At 24.6% G+C, this 20,876-nt stretch overlaps 5 protein-coding genes across 8 annotated transcripts; 2 read left to right on the top strand and 3 right to left on the bottom strand.

Annotated features, from left to right (window-relative positions):
• Positions 1 to 4,166: 4,166 nt before the first annotated feature.
• On the top strand, positions 4,167 to 5,588 carry LOC122859739. Its single transcript, XM_044163422.1, has 6 exons — positions 4,167 to 4,232; positions 4,353 to 4,480; positions 4,549 to 4,662; positions 4,740 to 5,005; positions 5,088 to 5,229; positions 5,294 to 5,588. The coding sequence occupies exons 1-6, from the start codon at positions 4,167 to 4,169 to the stop codon at positions 5,586 to 5,588; spliced, it is 1,011 nt and encodes a 336-aa protein (XP_044019357.1).
• Positions 5,589 to 6,011: 423 nt separating this feature from the next.
• LOC122859152 (nuclear cap-binding protein subunit 1) lies at positions 6,012 to 9,581 on the bottom strand. The gene is made up of 2 exons (XM_044162549.1): positions 9,350 to 9,581; positions 6,012 to 9,243 (listed from the first exon to the last, which is right to left on the bottom strand). The coding sequence occupies exons 1-2, from the start codon at positions 9,387 to 9,389 to the stop codon at positions 6,845 to 6,847; spliced, it is 2,439 nt and encodes an 812-aa protein (XP_044018484.1). The 5' UTR covers positions 9,390 to 9,581; the 3' UTR covers positions 6,012 to 6,844.
• Positions 9,582 to 10,259: 678 nt separating this feature from the next.
• On the top strand, positions 10,260 to 13,079 carry LOC122859155 (ankyrin repeat and zinc finger domain-containing protein 1-like). The gene is made up of 4 exons (XM_044162552.1): positions 10,260 to 10,513; positions 10,692 to 10,898; positions 10,976 to 12,834; positions 12,906 to 13,079. Exons 1-4 carry the CDS (start codon positions 10,414 to 10,416, stop codon positions 13,077 to 13,079), a joined length of 2,340 nt encoding a protein of 779 aa, XP_044018487.1. The 5' UTR covers positions 10,260 to 10,413.
• On the bottom strand, positions 12,977 to 17,923 carry LOC122859172 (protein spinster). 4 transcript variants are annotated; one of them, XM_044162582.1, is made up of 6 exons: positions 17,285 to 17,921; positions 16,824 to 17,020; positions 15,947 to 16,726; positions 15,759 to 15,857; positions 15,489 to 15,678; positions 12,977 to 13,815 (listed from the first exon to the last, which is right to left on the bottom strand). In XM_044162582.1, the coding sequence occupies exons 1-6, from the start codon at positions 17,502 to 17,504 to the stop codon at positions 13,763 to 13,765; spliced, it is 1,539 nt and encodes a 512-aa protein (XP_044018517.1). In that variant the 5' UTR covers positions 17,505 to 17,921; the 3' UTR covers positions 12,977 to 13,762. The 4 variants fall into 4 exon arrangements, with proteins under 4 accessions (XP_044018517.1, XP_044018519.1, XP_044018518.1 ...); XM_044162584.1 differs by lacking the exon at positions 12,977 to 13,815 and adding an exon at positions 14,595 to 15,190 and having other exon boundaries at positions 17,285 to 17,923; XM_044162583.1 differs by lacking the exon at positions 12,977 to 13,815 and adding an exon at positions 14,595 to 14,649 and having other exon boundaries at positions 17,285 to 17,922.
• A 273-nt stretch (positions 17,924 to 18,196) lies between these two features.
• On the bottom strand, positions 18,197 to 20,809 carry LOC122859738 (DNA ligase 1). The gene is made up of 3 exons (XM_044163421.1): positions 20,604 to 20,809; positions 20,323 to 20,533; positions 18,197 to 20,255 (listed from the first exon to the last, which is right to left on the bottom strand). Exons 1-3 carry the CDS (start codon positions 20,807 to 20,809, stop codon positions 18,222 to 18,224), a joined length of 2,451 nt encoding a protein of 816 aa, XP_044019356.1. The 3' UTR covers positions 18,197 to 18,221.
• Positions 20,810 to 20,876: the final 67 nt, after the last annotated feature.

Raw genomic sequence — 20,876 nt, 5'->3', positions numbered from 1 at the left:
AATTTGACGAGAAAACAGACACTGAAAAATCAATAAAAACATATGTGAATAAAAATATTGATAAAGTTATTCCGAAAAAATTAAGTAATCTTTTTGACCATATTTTAAAGTCACGTGCTGGCCCAAATTTATTAGACAGAATAATAGAAGAGATTGACAATGTGAGTAATAAAAAAAATTTATTTTTAAAAATTTAAATAATATAACATAATTATTTATTTACTATTTTGTTATAATTTAGATTCCTGAAGAAAGTTGTGACGATAAGGGATCGCTACAAGACAAATTCTACAATTTTTATATAGCATGTATATTAACGGATTTATTGGCTACGACAACAATGATAGATAGTTATGGTGTTCAAGAATTGATAAAATCAGGTAGTGGAAATAAAAAAAAATTGAAAAATATCATTGCTGAATCTAAAAAAAGAATAACTGAATATTCGAAGGAATTCACATTGTCTATTGGTCAAATTCCAATAAATTATCGTAATTGTGATCCATCTGGAGACGAAATACATGAACGAGGTAAAATTATTATAAATATATTTGAATCCATTAATGAAGCTTTAATTTGTATATACTTATATTTATAATAAATTACAGGTGTTACATATATAGAAATGGCTGGATTGTATCAGAACATATTAATGTTTTCACGTTATTTAGGAAGTGAAACTTCATGTGTTACGTGTGAAAATGTTTATATAAAGAATGGTACTAATAACAGACTCTGTCATATTAAACTTGACGAAACAACACCATGGGATGAAAATGGAGTACCAGAAAATTTTAAATCTTGTACAACACCACGTAATTGTTATGGTAGAATTCATGGCTGTGTCACTATGTGGACTCCAGAATTTTGTATGCTGGTAATATAATTTTTCTCTGATTATTTAATTATTTTGTATTGTTTGATTTTTTATTTATTTATATATAGAAAAATGATGTAAGACGTTATAAATGGATCAGAGATAAATATGATCCAGATAAATATTCGTATGGTGATATTAATTCTGGTTGTAGCGATGGAGAGTATGACTATAGAGAATATGAATATGAAAGGTAAATATAAATTATTATACATAGTATAATAATAACATAAATTATCAAATATTTTTTATTAGCTACGCGAAGTTTTCTAAATGTTCATATTGCTGGTGTGTGTGTGATGATGTTTCTCCTCAATCTAAACTTGCTGTTAATAAAATAAGTCTATTACCAGCTATGAGTCGAATTGCAAAAAATAAGTAATATATATATTTTAAAAATATATTATGCCTTAAAAAAAAAAGAAAAAGACCAAATTTAATATTATAAAAATTTATTTTATATTAAAGGGTTGTTACGGGTGCAAGAATAATTATGAAAGATAACATTCTTCATATTCAAGTAGCAGAGGGAGTAATTGAACCAAATTATATTGTTCAATCCTTTAGTGATGAATGGGTTAGATTACCGGATATGAAAGATGATATACAAGAATCACTTGCTAATGGAGGTACAGGAAAATTAAAACAAGACACTGATTATGTTTTATGTGACTATGACAAAAACGCAATTAATATGGATGAAATAACTATTGAATATGGACGTGTTGTAACAGGTATAATTTTTGATGTAATTTATTTGAAAAAAAAAAATCCATTATATGTTTTTTTTTTAGGTGTTAAATTTGGAATGAAAAAAGAAGAAGGAAAACATCCCGAGAGAATACAAATTCAAGTACATTCAACAGAGTATGATTGGAAAAGTGGTAAATTATTGAAAGATACTGAAAAATGGCATTATCCAGATGGTGAACATAAGTAAGTTTATTTAAGTTAATTTTTTTTTCATAAATTTAATAAATTCATATTATATAAATAATATATTGATTTAAAATTTTCAATAGTGTTACAAGCCCAGTAAATCAATTGAGTCCATTACAGTCAAACAAAGAGACAACCATTGACTCCAAAACTAATGAGTTTTATATATTCAAACAAAGTGATAGTAAAACTGATGCAGGACAAACAACTTTACCATTATTTGATGCTTCTTTCGTTGGAGCAAAAGTTCCTGCAGCATTGAGTGGTATAGGTTTGCATCATCGTTCATCAAATCGTAAAAATGCTGGATTTTTCGGTTTAACTGCTTATTCAGTTAATTATGATCAATATATGAACGAACTTTATCCAGATGCATAATTTTTCCTTAAGATAAAAAAAAATAATAACAATGAATTTTTAAAATTTTCAATAATTTCAAAAAAAAAATAAATTACATATTTAAATTAATAATTATATGTATAATAATGATTGTATATCTAGGAACACACTAAGTGATCTTAGATAAAACAAAAAATAAAAAGAAATAAATAAACAAAATATATAATATAATAAACTATATTGACATTTTCATTTGAAGCTATCTGCAGTATTTACCTATATATATTCTAATTTTAGCATTACAATATGTGTACATGAAGCCACATAATAAGTTGTGTGACTTTTATAAATAAAATGTGAGAAAATTATTATGTTTATTTTTTATATAAATAATTTTTAAGTAAAAAAAACAAAATATATTGTTATTTATTCATTTTTTTTTTCTAAGCATCACATACATATAAACAGACAAATATTTTTCATAAATAATAATGACAAAAAAAAAAATATATTGGTATATTTCAATACAAAGTTGAAAGGCAAATTAGTTTGTGAAGATAATTTATTATTACCCAAGGATATAAAAAAATTTAAACGTTTTGTTTTTCGAAAAAATTTTCAAGGTGGTTGCAATATCCAGTTATCAGCTATTAATTTTTTTTTTTTTTTTTTTTTTTTTTTTAATGTATGTATTGCAACTATATTGGAACATTTACTTGGTATAAATATCCACAAAATATTCTATCGGTTTTATAAAAAAAAAAAATAACCAATTGTCTGTTGTCATCTATAAAGAACAAAAGAAATTTTTTATTTAAAAAAAAATCATAATAATAAATAATGATTAAAATAATATTTCTTTTTCTGATGGTTTTTACCATATATCAAAGTAATAAAGTACTTGCAGCTGATGAAGTAGTAACGGTTGATCAAATTGTTAAATTTCTTGATAAATATCAAAATGATATTGAAAAAGCTGTCAAAAAAATATCAAGTAATAAAAAAATAGAAAAACCAACAATGTTAAAGTATTATTTTAAAAGAATATTTGCAAAAAACAGAGATATCTATCAAAGAATATCAACTACCGAATATCTACTTGCTGAAAGACAGAGCGACTTTTTTTCGTATTTGAGAAGAACACTTCCAGATTTTCCAACAAATAAAACTTCAAAAATGATAATCGATATTTTTAAGATTCATCATAATTTTCAACAATATAGAGAATTCGACGAGAAAACAGACACTGAAAAATCAATAAAAACATATGTGAATAAAAATATTGATAAAGTTATTCCAAAAAAATTAAATAATCTTCATGAGCATATTTTAAAATCACGTGCTGGCCCAAATTTATTAGACAGAATAATAGAAGAGATTGACAATGTGAGTAATAAAAAAAATTTATTTTTAAAAATTTAAATAATATAACATAATTATTTATTTACTATTTTGTTATAATTTAGCTTCCTGAAGAAAGATGTGACGATAAGGGATCGCTACAAGACAAATTCTACAATTTTTATATAGCATGTATATTAACTGATTTATTGGCTACGACAACAATGATAGATAGTTATGGTGTTCAAGAATTGATAAAATCAGGTAGTGGAAATAAAAAAAAATTGAAAAATATTATTGCTGAATCTAAAAAAAGAATAACTGAATATGCAAATAAATTTACATCAAGTCTTGCTCAAATTCCAATAAATTATCGTAATTGTGATCCATATGGAGACAAAAAACATGAACGAGGTAAAATTTTTATAAATATATATACTTATTTGAATTCATCACTGTAATTTTGGTTTGTACACATAAAATATAATATTTATAATAATTACAGGTGTTACATATTTAGAAATGGCTGGATTGTATCAGAACATATTAATGTATTCACGTTGGTTAGGACGCGACAAATGTCCTTCTTGTGAAGATGTTGATTTAGCCAATGGTACTACTAACGAAATTTGTTATCTTCAAATTGACACATATACACCATGGGATAAAAATGGAGTACCAGAAAATTTTGAATCTTGTACAACACCACGTAATTGTTATGGAAGAATTCATAGCTGTAAAACTATATGGACCGCAGAATATTGTATGCTGGTAATATAATTTTTTTCTGATAATTATAGTATTTCAATTATTTTGCTATTTTGTATTATTTGATTTTTTATTTTTTGATATACAGAAAAATGATGCAAGACGTTATAAATGGGTCAAAGATGCATATTATTCAGATGCTGATAATACATATGGTGATAAGGGTACTGGTTGTAGCGATGGACTGTATATCCGTAAAGAATATGAAAGAGAGAGGTAAATATAAATTATTATAGCTGTATAAATATTAATTATAAAATTTATTTTTATTACCTATATGCAAGTTTCACGAGATGTCCATTTTGCTGGTGTCAGTGTGATGATGTTTCTCCTAAATCTAAACTTGCTGTTAATACAATAAGTCTATTACCAGCTATGAGTTCTATTGCAAAAAATAAGTAATATATATTTTAAAAATATATTATGCCTTAAAAAAACCAAATTTAATATTATAAAAATTTATTTCATATAAAAGGGTTGTTACGGGTGCAAGAATGATTATCAAAGATAACATTTTCAATATTCAAGTAGCAGAGGGAGTGATTGGACCAAATTATATTGTTCAAGCCTTTACTGATGAATGGGTTAGATTACCTAGCATTGTCAATGATGTACAAGAATCACTTGATAATGGAGGTCAAGGAAAATTAAAACAAAACACTGATTATGTTTTATGGGACCCAAAAAAAAACGCAATTAATATGGATGAAATGACTATTGAATATGGACGTGTTGTAACAGGTATAATTTTTGATATAATAAATTGAAAAAAAAAATAAACATAATGAATTATCTGTTTTTTTTTTTTAAAAATTAATCATAGGTATAAAATTTGGAATAGAAAATGTAGAAGGAAAATTTCCTAACAGAATACAAATTCAAGTACATTCAACAGAGTATGATTGGAAAAGTGGCAAATTAATAAAAGATACTGAAAAATGGCATTATCCAGATGGTAATCACACGTAAGTGTATTCAAATTAATTTTTTTTTTATAAATTTAATAAATTTATTTAAAATTTTTAACAGAGTTACAAGCGATTACGGTGAATTAAATCCAGTAAAGACAAATGAAAAGACAGTCATTGACTCACAAACTGATAAGTTCTATACATTATCAATGAGTGATAGTAAAACTGATGCAGGACAAACAACTTTACCATTATTTGATGCTTCTTACGTTGGATCAAAAGTTCCTACAGCATTGAGTGGTATAGGTTTGCATCATCGTTCATCAAATCGTGAAAATGGTGGATTTTTCGGTATAACTGCTTATTCAGTTATTTATGATAAATATATGAGCGAACTTAATCTAGAAACATGATTTTTTCCATGAAAAAATACTAATAATAATAATAAATTTTTAAAAAATTATTATAGTTTCAAAATAAAATCTCTTATATTACTTTTTATTTTTGCTCTTATAAATAAATAAAGAATAATTTAAAATTCAATATATGTAATTTATTTTTTCCTGTTATGTACATTATAATTTAAAATGAAAAATTAAAAAACTGAAAATAATATATATATACATTTGAAAAATAAAAAATAATAATAACAATAATAATACATAATAATTTTCTATGCCCAACTATCTACAATACAAAGTTTAAAGAAAAAAAAAAAAAAATTAATAATACCAATGATATTGGTTGGTAACTATAGAAACATTATTTTCGATTGTTAAATTTTTATTATCTATATACTTTACTTGTCTAGATTAAAAAATAAAATACAAAATTTATATTTTTTAAATATTTTTTTTTATTGTTTTTCATTAAATACTAAACAATGAATAAATGTGATTTCGAAATTCAAGGAATTGGAAAAGATTATGAGTTAATTAAATTTAAATTTAATAAAAATAATGGTAAGTTTAATTTAATTAAAATATATTATTGGAGAAAAAAAAATGTTTTATTAAATTTCATTATTAAAATATAAACAGAAGGAAAACGTCGTATTTTTATTAAAAAAAAATTAATAAAACAAGCAATGGAAATTATTTCAAATGAAATTAATACACCAGCACCTATATTTCCATCAAAACCATCAGAATATTTCCATTCATTTTGTGATGATAAATTTGAACCAGATATTGAAAACACCACAATATTATTTCAAGTAAATATAAATTATTTTTACAATAAAAATCAATCAATACAAGTGCATTATTTGAAAGCAAAAAAAAAATGTTTATTTTTATTTTAACAGAAACAAGAAAAGTATCCTCTCTACAAAGGAAGACACCAGACTCTATATACCGAAAAATTTATAAATGGATATTTAAAAACACCAGCAATTGTTGCAAATGTCAATGAGCCATTTAGAAAAAATTGTAACTTTACAACACCTATCAATGACACCTTAAATAATTAAACAATACAATTTACAATTAATACACAAAAATGTGTAAATTTTATTATCATTTTCATCATCATAGACAAAGCAATAAATGCTTTTTTTTTTTTTCACAATAAATATCAACCTGTCAATAATAAAAAAGAAAAAACCAAACAAATTGTTACATTTGAAAATTTAACTTACTCACTGCATGTTTTGAATAATATTTTTAAATTAAGCTCTCAATGATACAAATTGATGAAAAATATCAAGAATATGTGGATCTAAATCTGGTGTAAATAATAATGTTTCCAGTGTTGATGAATATTTCATAACTTGTTCATGATGAGATAAAAATACTTGTTGAAGTCTTCCAATTGTCCATCTGTACCAGTGTGTATTATAATCAATACCATCAGTATCCGATCGTACTAAATGTTCTGATAAAATCATGATAAATCTTTGAAATATAATGAGAAATAAATTTTTTTGATCAGCTTGTGCTGCTTCTAATTTTTCTTCCATTCTTTCAACAGCATCTTCAGATGTTCCTTCACCATTTTTATCTTTGCTACTACCATCACCATCACCACCAGCTCCACCACCTCCACCACCACCACCGCCAGTAGTATCATTGTCATCAGATGATGAACCAGAATGATTATCATCACGTCTCATTTTTTCTCTAGCTTCAGCTAGTTCATTTGTTAATTTAATAACATGTTGATTTTTTTTACGTATTGTTAAATGTAATATTTCCCATATATATAGCTTTGTAAATTCTGGTAGCATTTCTTTTGAAAATATCCAATTAGCAATAGCACTACATTCAATAATACCAGTTTTTAATAATTTATCAGTTAATACAACCATCATTTGATAATGATTTTTCCACAATGAAAACATATTACGTAAAATACAAATTTGTGCTTCTTCAGTTTCAGCAAGTACTTTAAATACATAATGAAATTTTCCAATAGCAGCAAAACTATGACTAAAACTTTTTGATCCAAGATTAAGTAATGTTTGTACAAATACATCAATTTTTAATGGATTAAAATTATTAATTTCATCATTATCACCTTGTCCAGGTAATGTATTAAGTACATTAAGTACTTCTTCTGGTGTACATTTTCTTCTAATTGATACAACAAGTTCATGTGCAGCAGCAGTACCAGGTAAACTAGCAGCACCATCAGCAGTATATTTATATATTGGTTCTGGTATTGGTGGTATTAATTCAGCATATGTTACTGGCATCATATCACGTATTCTTTGATGATATGATAATCTTAATGCTTTAGCTAATACTTCTCTTATAAATTTTGGTCTTGGATGTTCATATTCTCTTTGTAAACATGAATCCCAATCTTCCCATGACCATCTAAATTGAAAATTTGATAAATGATATGCAAACCACCATGTAAATCTATCAAATGATGCTGCAGCCATTGAATCAATTCTACGAAATAATATTTCAGTTGCTTGTGCCAATACTTGTGGCATTGTTGATGGTTGTAATTTACATAATTCAATTAATATTGAACCATAACATATTTCTAAATGTTTTGGTATTGGTAAATTAAATAATTCACCAAATATAACTTCAACAATACAATAATCAAGTGGTATTTTTGATTTATATGGAAAATTTAATAAATATCCAGCACATTCTTTTCTTTCAAAAAAATGATTATTAATTATTTGTTTAAGATGTTCTTCAATTAAATATCTTTCAATAGCATGACTACCTGGTAATAATGTACCTTCAGCTGGACAATCAGTATAATCAAACATACGAAATACAACTGTTGGTAATGGATATAAATATGAATCATGATGTGGTGGTGGTTCTAGTGGTGATAAATCATGTTGTAATGCTTCACATAATATTGAATCAAATGCTAAATATGGTCTTGGTATATGATTTTCAGCCCAATTATCTTGACGTAATTTACGTACTTGTGCCCATAAACAATCAAGATATTCTTCTTGTGGATGTGGTGTATCATTTGACCATACACGTAATGCTGGTTGATGTTTTTTAGAACGTTTTTTTAAAAATATTTCAATTGTCAACATTAAATGATCAAGTTCTGTTTCTTTTTTTTCATATAATTCACGACCAACCCATGGTAGAGTTGATAATACAGCATAAACATACCAATCTTTTCTAACTTGTGGTACATTATCTTCACTTCCAGTATCAAGCATATTTGTAAATAATGTCATCAATGAACCACATGATATAACATGACAATTAACTAAATCAGCTAAAAATCTTAAAAAATATCTTGCATTATCCCATTTACAAGATTTTAATGATTCTTTAAAATTTTTAACCATATAACTCACAAATTCACCACCAAAATTAAAATTTTTAGCATTCAATAAACCAACAAGAGTCGTGTATATTGTACATTTTTCAGGCATTTTAATTGTACAATCAGTCAATATACGAAGTATTTTTGTACGAAATACACCTAAATCAGCTTCAAGAACTGATGCAAGACCCTCCAAATTACTTTCCAATGATGATGTTGATTTTTCACCAACTCTGAGAATCAATGATTCAAGACGATCCTCAATTTCTTGATTTTCCGATACACGACGACGTTTTTTATATGTTCGTTCTGCAAATAATAACAATTATTATGTTGATTTTTGTTAATTAAAATATATAACCTAAAAGTTTGTTGTAAATAATGATTAATAAATAAAACATGATGATTTTATTACCGTATCCATCATCGTCTTCATGTGCACGTCTTCTACTCATTTTTGTTATTTATTTTTTATTTATTCAACTAATAATTAGTCAACACACAAATATATGAACTTTTATTAACCGGCAGTTGTTTCGTTTTTTATTTAAAACAATTATTTATTATGGAAATTATTAAATTTATACGTGTACGCGCATTAACAAGAGAGACTCTATATTTACTCCATTTTTTAATTTTTTTTTTTTATTGTAAAGTCAGATTATCATTGTCGCCAACGAAACAAAATAAAATAAATTCATCAATTGGATTTGGAAGTTTTGAGATAAAAAAAATATACATACAAAAAATAGATAAACAATTTGTAAAATTAATTAATTAAAATTCCAATTGTTTATACCTATTCAATTAAATAATGTTTTATATAAAAAAAAAAAAATCTTCAACAGTTTTGCCAACCTTAAAAGTTGATATAAAAAAAAAAATGATAATATTTAATTAAATTTACATAATACAATTTAATAAAAAAAAAAAAAAAAAGTAGTTTTAGTTTGCAAAAATAATTTAAATATTGTTTAAAAATATATAAAATTATAAACATTATATCAATCATTTTTTAATTTTTTTTCTACTTTACCTACTGATACCATAATGGCGGAAACCATTTTTTTTATTTTTTATTGTTTTATTTCTCGCAAAATAAAATAATAATAAAAAAAAAAAAAAAAACAAGGAAAATTACACAATTTTTGTTAATAACCTTCCTGGAGGATTGAACAAAAAAAAAAAAAATTTCATAAGTTCAATCCAAAGTAATTGTTCTTTTTTTTATTAAAAAAAAAAAAAAAAATTAATAATCACTGCCAATTGTTAATTGACACTGCCAAATATAAATAATCATCCTTTTTTTTTTATTGTTAATTAGTGTTGACGTTTAGACAACTTTACCTTTTAAAAAATCAATTTTATATTTTTAATTATATTTATTATCTTGTCGTGTTTATTTAACAAGTTTATTTATCATTTTATTTGGAGCTGTCAAGTTATTGTTTATTGATAAAATAAAAAAAATATATTTCAATGGATCATCGAGTATTTAAATTGTACAATCAAAGAGATTTTGATAAAATAACGAAAGGAATTAAAGTTGCAAAATGCATGAGAACAAGATCATCAAATGGTAATTTAAAATAATAAAAAAAAAAACACTATTTTATACAACTTTCATTTCTATATATAAAAATAAAATTATCAATATTATTTATCAACATGAGTCATTGATAATATTTATTTAAAAAAATATTTCATCATAATTTGTAATTAAATTGAATCAATATAATTAATTAATTTCCATTTAGATTCAGATACTGAAACAACATCAAATCAACTTGATGATTTAACTGTATCAGATTCTCTAAGTTGTTCATTTTGCAATACAATATTTGATGATCAAATACAACAACGTTTACACTATAAATTAGATTGGCATCGTTACAATCTAAAGCAACGTTTACGTGATTTTAAATCAATAACTGAAGATGAATTTGCTGTATTAGCTGATAAAGGTAAAAAATATAAATTACAATTTGCTTATATATACACAACAAATTATCATCAATATTATTATCAATTTAATTTACAGATGATGTATCAAGTTTATCAGGTAGTGAGTCTGAAGTTGAAAATAATGATAATGAAAATGGACAACAAAATGAAACATCAAGTAATAATAATAATTCAATAAAATTGAAAAAAAATGAAAAAAAAACACGTATTATTACTGATAATTCTGATAGCTCAGATAATGAAAATGATGATTTAATAAATGAAAAAAAAAAATTAGATGCATTGTCATTAACAGCAAGTCGTCATTCAAAAGTATTTTTTGAAAATGATGATGGTGATATATTTAGTATATACAGATGTTTACTTCATAGTAAAAAAGATATACCAGAAATAAATGATGATATGATAACACAAGCACTGGCAAGTGGTAAAAATCATATATGGACAATAATAATGTTAGGTGGTGGACATTTTGCAGCAGCTGTATTTAAAGATGGTAATGTTATTGTACATAAAACATTTCATACATATACTGTACGAGCAAAACAAGGCTCATCACAATCACAAAGAGATAATCGTGGTGCTGGATATGCCAAAAGTGCTGGTGCTAGTTTACGTAGATACAATGAAATACAATTAATACAACATGTACAAGATATCATTGAATTATGGACACAACATATTGAAAGCTCATCATTAATATTATATCGTGCTGTTGGACCACAAAATAGAACTGTATTATTTGGTGGTAAAAATCCACCAATTGATAAAAATGATACACGTCTAAGACCATTACCATTTCCAACAAGACGAGCAACATTTAATGAAGTTAAACGTGTTTATGATATATTAACATCTGTTGAAATATATGGTTCAGCTGCTGAATTTACAAATTCATTTCCAATATCACCAAGACAACCAGCTAGAAAAAAAATACAAAAAATTGATTTACTTGATGAAATAACAGATAAAAAAATTATTAATAATGATAATAATAATAATTGTACATTTGATATATGTAATAAAGGTAAATCATCATCATCATCATCAAATCAATTGACACCAGATCGTTTAAAAAGTCCACGTTCAAATATTGATCGTGCTAAAGCAAGAAAAAGTCCAATTAGACCATTACCAGATATAATAGCAAGACTTGCAATGTCATCTGAATCAGATATAAATTCAATAATTGATGATAATGATGACGAGGATAATGTTGATGATGTAAAAATTGATAATTCAATTGTTGAAGAAAGCTATAATATTAATTTAATCAATGAGCTACAAGAATTTGAAAATATATCACCAAAAAAAATTGCTAAACAAAAACGTACACGTCGTCAAATAAAAAAAAAGCCTAAAAAAATAAATGAACCAGTTAATGAATTGCTTATAAAATCAAAATTAAAATTATGGAATGCTTGTAAAATTGGTAATTGTAAAGAATTAACAGAAACATGGGATGAATTAATAATTGAAACACGTAAAAATGATAATAATAATGAACAAATAGTATTGATAAATATGTTTGATATTGTAAAGCTGTTAAATGAATGTGATGATGATGGTAATACAATGTTACATTTAGCTGCAATTGATAATAATTCTGAAATATTATGGTTATTATTAGAAATGGGTTTAAATCCATGTTTAAGAAATAAAAAATGTCAGACAGCATATGCAGCATCAACAAATAAAGAAACACGTAATACATTTAGAAGATTTATGGCTGTTAATCCAGATAAATTTGATTATGGTAAATCACAAATACCAGCTCCATTAACTGAAGAAATAGCACAACAAGAAATTGAACGTAAAAAACAACAACGTAAAGCTAAACGTGATCGTGAAAAAGCAAAAAAAAAAGAATTTGAATTAAAAAAATTAGAGGAAGATTCAAAACAAAGATTTCTTAATTTATCTGATCGAGAAAAGGTAAAATTTTTGTCATTTATTTTTATCATTTCAATATATTAATAAACAATTTATTTATTTATTTTTTATAGAGAGCATTAGCTGCTGAGCAAAGAATTAGAAAACAAGGTGGAATTGTTTTAACACGTTGTTTTCAATGTGCATCTGATATGACTGGTGTTGTACCATTTGAATATAATTCAAATCGTTTTTGTTCAATGCCATGCTTAAAAGAACATCGTTTACATAATAAATTTATTCTTTGATATTGAAGATTTTTTTATATAAATATAATTTATGAAAAATTAATTTACAACAGTTATGCTTTTACAATATGTAATCAAACATATTTCTTTTCATTTTTTTTTTAATGTAGATATCACACAAAAATATTGTATAAATAATTAATAATTAAAATACAATAAAAGATATTTAATAATTAATTTTTTTTTATTATTCATCAATCATTATTGTATAAAAAAAAAATAATAAACAAAATTATATAGTTTTTTTATTTTTATATTAATATATATATATATATGTTGTTTTTTTTTAATTTGTTTTTATAAATAATTATCAGATAACAAAAATATTATTGCTATCGTTTTTTTCAATATTTTTGAAAAATAATAAAAAATAAGTCAAAGGAAAAAAAAAATACCTAGTTACATACTTTTTGCACAGCCTTTTTTGTGATTATAAGAAATAAATTTGTGAAATTTATAATCTTAAAACGCAAAGTGCAGTTAATTTTTAATAACAAATTGCTAAAATAAATAAAATGATTGATGAAAAATGGAAAGAAGAAAAAATATGATAATAAGGAAGATTGATTAGAGGAAAAAATTGACTATGAAAAATCTTAGGAACAAGTATTAAATATTAATAATTTTTTTTTTAAATAAAATATGAATTTATCAGTCGCAATATTTGATTGCTGCACTTTAAATTATCTGTTTGTTTCTTCGTTGTTTAACAGCGACGAATCAACAGCTGTTGAATCTGAAACAATTTTTAAAATTCAATTGAAATATAGATAAATTAAAAATCTATACAAGAAAACATAAATATAGATTAATAAAATTAATGAATCGACGAGCTGAAATATATTTTTGGTTTTTTAATTTATAGGTAGTTTTGTCTCGACTCCTTGTCGATACTGGAGCCTGTATAGATTTATTTCAAAATGAAATGATGCAAAAGTATCTGAATCACCAGAAAAACAAAATTTCCAAAATTTTGATGCATTAAAATTTTTAAATGAAAAATTTCATCACCATTATATCATGCAATAATAAATTTGAAACCAGAAATTAATTAAAATGAATCGAAAAAAATATAAAAAATCATTTTTTTTTGTTAATAAAAAAGTAGCTATTATTATTAGCTTCAGTTAATAAAATTATGTATTATTAATTTTTGTTAATTGCTGATAATTATTAAGCATAATTGCAAGAAAGCATAGAAATTAATTGATTATTTTAAAAAAGAAAAATTAAGTATGTAATTTTTAAATTAGAAAATTTTACCCATTTTTTTTCGTTTTTTATTATAAAAAATAAATTTGTTAGTCAGTTGATCTATCATTAATTTTAATAATTAAATAAATATTATTTGAATTTTTATAATATGTCAATATGAATAACAAAAAAAAAAAATAAAAATAAATATCAAATTTTCAACAGAACAACTGACATTTTTTTTAAGATAAATGAGAAAAAAAAAAAAAAAACATTTTGTAAATGATAAAATACCATACTATTAGACGAGATCATTGGCGGTTCTATAAACGCGTTGACTCTGCTTGCCCATTATTCTTAGTTTCTAGAAAATTTTCTGCAAGAAATATGATTTTAAATTTTATACTGAAAAAAGCAAAAAAAAAAATAAAAACAAAAGGAAAAGTTGAGGCTCAATACATGCTGCATTGAAAGCGTAAAATAAAATTAATTATTATGTTAAGTGCATGTGTAAAAATATATTGCATTATTATTAATTGCATAAGTAATTTTTTTATTATTTTAATATTAACAATTTAATTATTTTCCACAAGCCCCATTTTTCTACAATTCATTTTTCAAATAAATATATATAATTTTCTATGTAAAATTCTTTCTAACTCATTAAGCGCCAACAAAATTTTTTCGTTTCTTCCATTTCTTATTAAAAAAAGGAAAAAAATCTATTAAAAAAAATACTGTTAACTATAAATTAATCAACAAAGTATATTATTTTAAATGAAAAAAAAAATAAATTACTTGATTTTATCAATGATTAATTTAATATCTTGGCGCTTAACTTGTTAATGATCAACATGGATCCACCAACTACCTCAAATTTTGTTGTTTTAATTCCAAACTTGTCACTAATGCATGCACTGTGCAAAAAAAAACAAAAAAAATATTAGTATCTAATAACTGTTATAAATTTTAATCCAACTAATAATTAACGTATCTAAAAATTAACAAATTTTCTTTTAGAAATTCTCTACTGTCATGCTAAAGATTCAAATATTTTTCTACAATATTACTGTATGACATTTTGGATATTATTTTTTTCTGTGCTCATGTGATTGTTTGTTTGTTTGTTTGTTTTCTTGTTTCACGATTTACCAGTGATTTGTATTGTGTTTACATGTTTGTTGGTTTTCTGGATATTACTATTACTAGACTCACCAGCAATTGTCAAATCAACAACTGATTTATCCTTTTCAATATGTAATGCAGTTATAAAGAAAAATAAGCTTCCAATAATTTCAATGAATATTGTTAAAAATAATGCATATTGAATTGAACGAAATTCAATAAATTTATCATTTGTATTTATTGATAATTCTCTGACCATTGGTGTGATAGCATTGGAAACCTAGACATAAAAAAAAACAGAATATAATAAATTAAATTATCAATTTATTAAAATTAAATTATATTAAATTGATGACTAACCACACCAATGAGATATGGGCTACCAGCATCACCCAATGCATGAGCAACGAGTATTTGAAATGCCTCAGCAGTTGACCTTCTCGTTGGAATAACAATATACTAAAATAAAAAAAATATAAATCAAGACAATTAAATAACACCAATTAGATATAAAAAAATATTTTAAAAAAAAAAACAAAACCAATTACCAATAATATATCAGCAACAATTGACCAATTGAGATTTAATAAAAGTTGTCCAAAAAATATAAGTACATAACAAACATACGTACTACCATTAGCACTTATAAGAGCTAAAAATACAAATGGTGCACTTATAAATAAACCAAATGCACAAATTAATGGATCAGCTTGTTGCCATCTTAGTCTTAATTTTTGTGCCATATATGAACCCAATGGTACACCAATAATACCAGCAGTCATTGCAATAACACCAAATGAAAATGTTGCACTATTATCATTTTCATTATTAATATTATTATCTAATTGATTATTAATACCATTATTTTGTAAATCAATACCAAGTTGTAAATATTTTGGTGCCCAAAATGATAATGCACCAGTTACAAATGATACACATGTAAAACCACCAGTTGATAACATAAAACTTGGATTATTAATAAGTGCTTTAATATCATTTGACCATGATGTTGTTGTAACATGTGAACCACCTTCTTTTTCACCTTTTGGTGGATCACGTACAAATAAATATATTAATAATATTGTTAATATACCAAGTGGTGGTGTTAAACGTAATGCCCATTGCCATTGTCCAGTTAATTTTAACATTTTACTACCAGTTATATATCCAAGACCACTACCAACTGGTATTGCAAAATAAAATAATGCCAACATTTTTGATCGAGTATCTTTTATAAATAAATCACTTATTATTGTTGGTGCTATTGTTGAATAACTTGCTTCACCAATACCCACACACATTCTATAGAATAAAAACCAATAGAAATTCTGTAATTTAATTGATAATAATTTATTATTAATTTTAATTCATCATGATGATAATATTATTATTTTTCTTATCTTAGTTTTTTTTTTTATAACTTACATTTTGGTAAGAGCCAAGAAGTGTTGTTAAAGACCAAAGAAATATACCAACACTCATGATTATTTTACGATTATAACGATCACCAAGATAACCAAATAATGGTGCAAATATCATGTAACTTACGATAAATGCTGTTTGTAATAATCCAACTGTATCATTTTCAACTTTAAAATGAGTTTGTATTTCGTCTAATATTCCTATAATTTAACAAATAAGAAATATACATTAAAAAAATGTCATTGAAATTAGTCATTTGTCTTTTTTTTCCTACTGATAAGACATTTATCAAACAGAAAAAAAAGCTAGCTTATTAAACTTTATCATTTATTTTCAACAAAAAAAAAATTTCCAAGAAAAAAAAAAAGTTGAGTTAATATTGTAAAAAAAACTCTTGAACTTTACATTATTATTTCATTTTTTTTCAGTCAGTTATAAAATATTTATTGAACTTTGATACTTACCAGCAATAGTCATTCTATCCATATAATTAATAAGATTTATAAAACAAAGTATCAATACTGTAATCCATTCTTTTTTACTAATTTTAGTATTACTATTATTATTATTATTATTAATACTTGAATTAGATTGTTTAACATCTGAACTACCAGAATTATTTATTTCTTCATTAACAACTAAATGTTGTTGTGAATACGTTGTCACTGACGTACTCCGATCCATTTTTAATTTATTATATTAATTACTAATTAATATTTAAAAATAAATTATTTTAATTTTTAAAAATATCTAATTAACACCTTGTGATTAGAAATACACTAACGTGCTTGACTCAAACGAGATATTTGTTATTTTTTTTCTATTAACTTGTTTATCAATGAAAAAAATTTAAAATGTTTATAAATAAAATTTAAATAACAACTGTTAAATATTGTATATAATATTTATGATAATTATAAAACGTGTATAATGTATATAACGTGTTATTGTCGACTTCATCGTTGATTTGTGTCACCACGAAATATTGTACACCTGATCACGCCACTTTTTTCAACGAACCAGAAGCAACCAACAGCACCAGTCACACAGTCACACAGAGTTGCAACGAGTCATCACCGTCATCACAATTCACTTACACTATTAAAACAATATATCACATATATAAGAATAATAATAATAATTATAATTAAATACATAGTTTATATGCACGTGTGTGTGTGTGTGTAAATTGTCAAAAACAAAAAAAAAATTAATCGAAATAAAATAATTAAAATTCTTATTGAAAGATGTCACTTGTTAAAAAAAAAAAAAAAAGATGGAGGCATATAAATAAATAACTATTTATTATTATTTTGAAAAATTAATAATTATTTATTTATCAGAAATACTGGATCACTTAAATATAAGAAAAATATAAAAAATAAAACTACCTATAAATTATTAATCATCTTTATCAACATTAGTAGAATTATTAGCTTGTTGATTAATAATTTGTTTTTGATTATTATACATATCAGCAATTTGTTGGGCTGATGTTGCATCTTCAGGATTTTTATCATCACGAATTTTAATAAATCTTGGAAATCTCAATGATATACCTTTTAATGAATCAACAATACCAACAGCAGCAGTGTGAACTGGTGATAATGATAAATCAGCACATTTAATTTCCCATACTTGTACTGGTTCAAACCAATGATCTGGTTCTAATGATGAATCAACACGATAATATGATTTAGCTGTTTTAACAATATGACCTTTTAAAAATTCCGTATGTTTTGTTAAATCATCCTCGGTAAAACCAGTACCAATTCTACAAATACTTTGATATTCTTTACTTGATGAATCATAACATGCTAACAAAAAACCACCATATGTACCAGTTCTTTTGCCTTTACCAATATAACCACCAATAACAACAACATCAATTGTATCACCAACACCTTCTAAATAATCTTTTTTTAGCTTTAACCAATTTCTTGATCTTTTTGCAATTTCATATGTTGCATCTTCATCAAGTGTTTTAATCATTAAACCCTCACAATTACCCTTGACACTTTCTTCTAAAAATTCTTGTACCTCTTCCATTTTAGTTGTATCAAGACATGTTGCAAATTTCAATTCACCTTCGATTTCTTGAAAATGATTTTTTAATAGAGCACGTCTTTTTGAAAATGGCTCTTGTACAAGTGATTCACCATTTAAATATAATAAATCAAACATAAATACACATACTTGTACTTTGATATCTGATTCATTTGCATTTTTACGTCTTCTTTTACTCAATATTTGAAATGGTAATATTTGTTTTTTATCATTATCCCAAGCAACACTTTCACAATCTAGAATACAACTTTTAATTTTATCACGATTCAATCCATTTGTTAAACGTTTTACAATATCAGGATATTTTGATGTATTATTTTCTTGATTTCGTGAATATATTGTTACATTACCATCATCATCAACATGTATTTGTGCTCTTTCACCATCATATTTCCATTCACATGTAAATTTTAGCCCATCAAAACGTTTTAATACTTCTTGTACACCTTTTGTTGGATTTGCAAGCATTGGTTTTAATGGTACACCTGGACGTAGTTTACATTTATTTGGTAATTCATAAACACCATCATTAAATACAACGGGTATTATTAAATTATAATTTGGACATTCACAGTATGTTGTTTTAATAATTGATGATATTTTATCATATTTATCTTTAAATTCATCAGCTGTTAAATTTTTACTTGAATCAATTATTTCTGGTGGATAATTACTTTGATTTGGTGGTGTTAATGTACATGCCATTGATAATGCTGACAGTACTGATGATTCAGCAAGACCAATACGTAATTTGCCAGCTACTGAACGTATTAAAAACTTTGCTTCACTTTCACGACATGCTACAAATAGTGATTGTATTATGTTAATCTTTTTTTCAACTGATGAGCTACCCGATAAATTTGCAATTTCACGTAGCTTTGTAAATACATGGCTGACCATTAGTGGTGAAGGTTGCATCTTAAAACGTTGATTTGAACTTGAATTTTCAGCAACATTACCAATATCACCAAGTTTTTGAATATCAGATTGTATTTGTGACACAGTACGACCAGTACATTGGGCAAGTGCTTTTATTAATGTTTTATCAGCAATACCAAGTTTTATGCCTTCATATGATGGTGCTAAACTATTTAAACATAAATAAATACTTGGTAATAAATCATCTGGACTTAGTACTATTACTGAACGATAATAATTTGCAAGTATATCAGATATTTTTGAACGTGAACTTGTATTTTCAATTAAATCAAATGTTTTTGTCAATGCAATGTATGGTACTTTTTCATTTTTTTTCCAACATGCATCATTAATTGGATGATATTTTTCTGCACTTGGATCGTATTCTATTTCTTGTAGAACTGCTGTTTTATCTTGTTTTTTACCATCTTTTCCTGGAGCAGCTTTCGTCTAAAAAATTATTAAAATGTCATGAAATTGTCATATAAAGATTGAAAAAAAAATTAATCAAACTTACTTCATCACTAGAAGATTGCTCAATAATTGTAGCTTTTTTTTTAGTTGATTTTTTAACAACACCTTCATTATTTTTATCCTCCAAAAATTTAGATTTATTTAAATTTTTGATTATACTTGTTTCTGGTTTAGGTTTTTTCTTATCAGAGTCCAATTTTTTTACTGTTGATTTAGTTTTTTTAACGATATTTTGTTTTTCCATTGTTGGAGAACTGTTAAAAGTATAAATAATTAATAATAAATATTTAAATAATTATAATAACAAGTTAATAAATTATTTACCTTGGATTTTTGTCGGTTTTATTATCTTTCTTTCTTTTTCCTTTAACAGCATCATCAACAACATCACTGACTTTGGCTTTACTACTGGCATTAACATACCAATTACAAACATGAGCAGTTACAAAACGTGTTGATTTATCATGTAAAAAAATAGCATTCGAATTTAAATTGGACATACGTCCAATGTTGCAGAGTAATTTTAACATTTTATATATTTTTAATTTTGTCAGTTTTTGTGAATATGTTGTCACTGACGTACTCCGATTAATTTTT

Source organism: Aphidius gifuensis, linkage group LG6 (genome assembly GCF_014905175.1).
Source record: "Aphidius gifuensis isolate YNYX2018 linkage group LG6, ASM1490517v1, whole genome shotgun sequence".
Taxonomy (NCBI): Eukaryota; Metazoa; Arthropoda; class Insecta; order Hymenoptera; family Braconidae; genus Aphidius; species Aphidius gifuensis.
The sequence above is the reverse complement of the archived record's forward strand: the minus strand, read 5'-3'. Positions and strand labels throughout refer to the sequence as shown.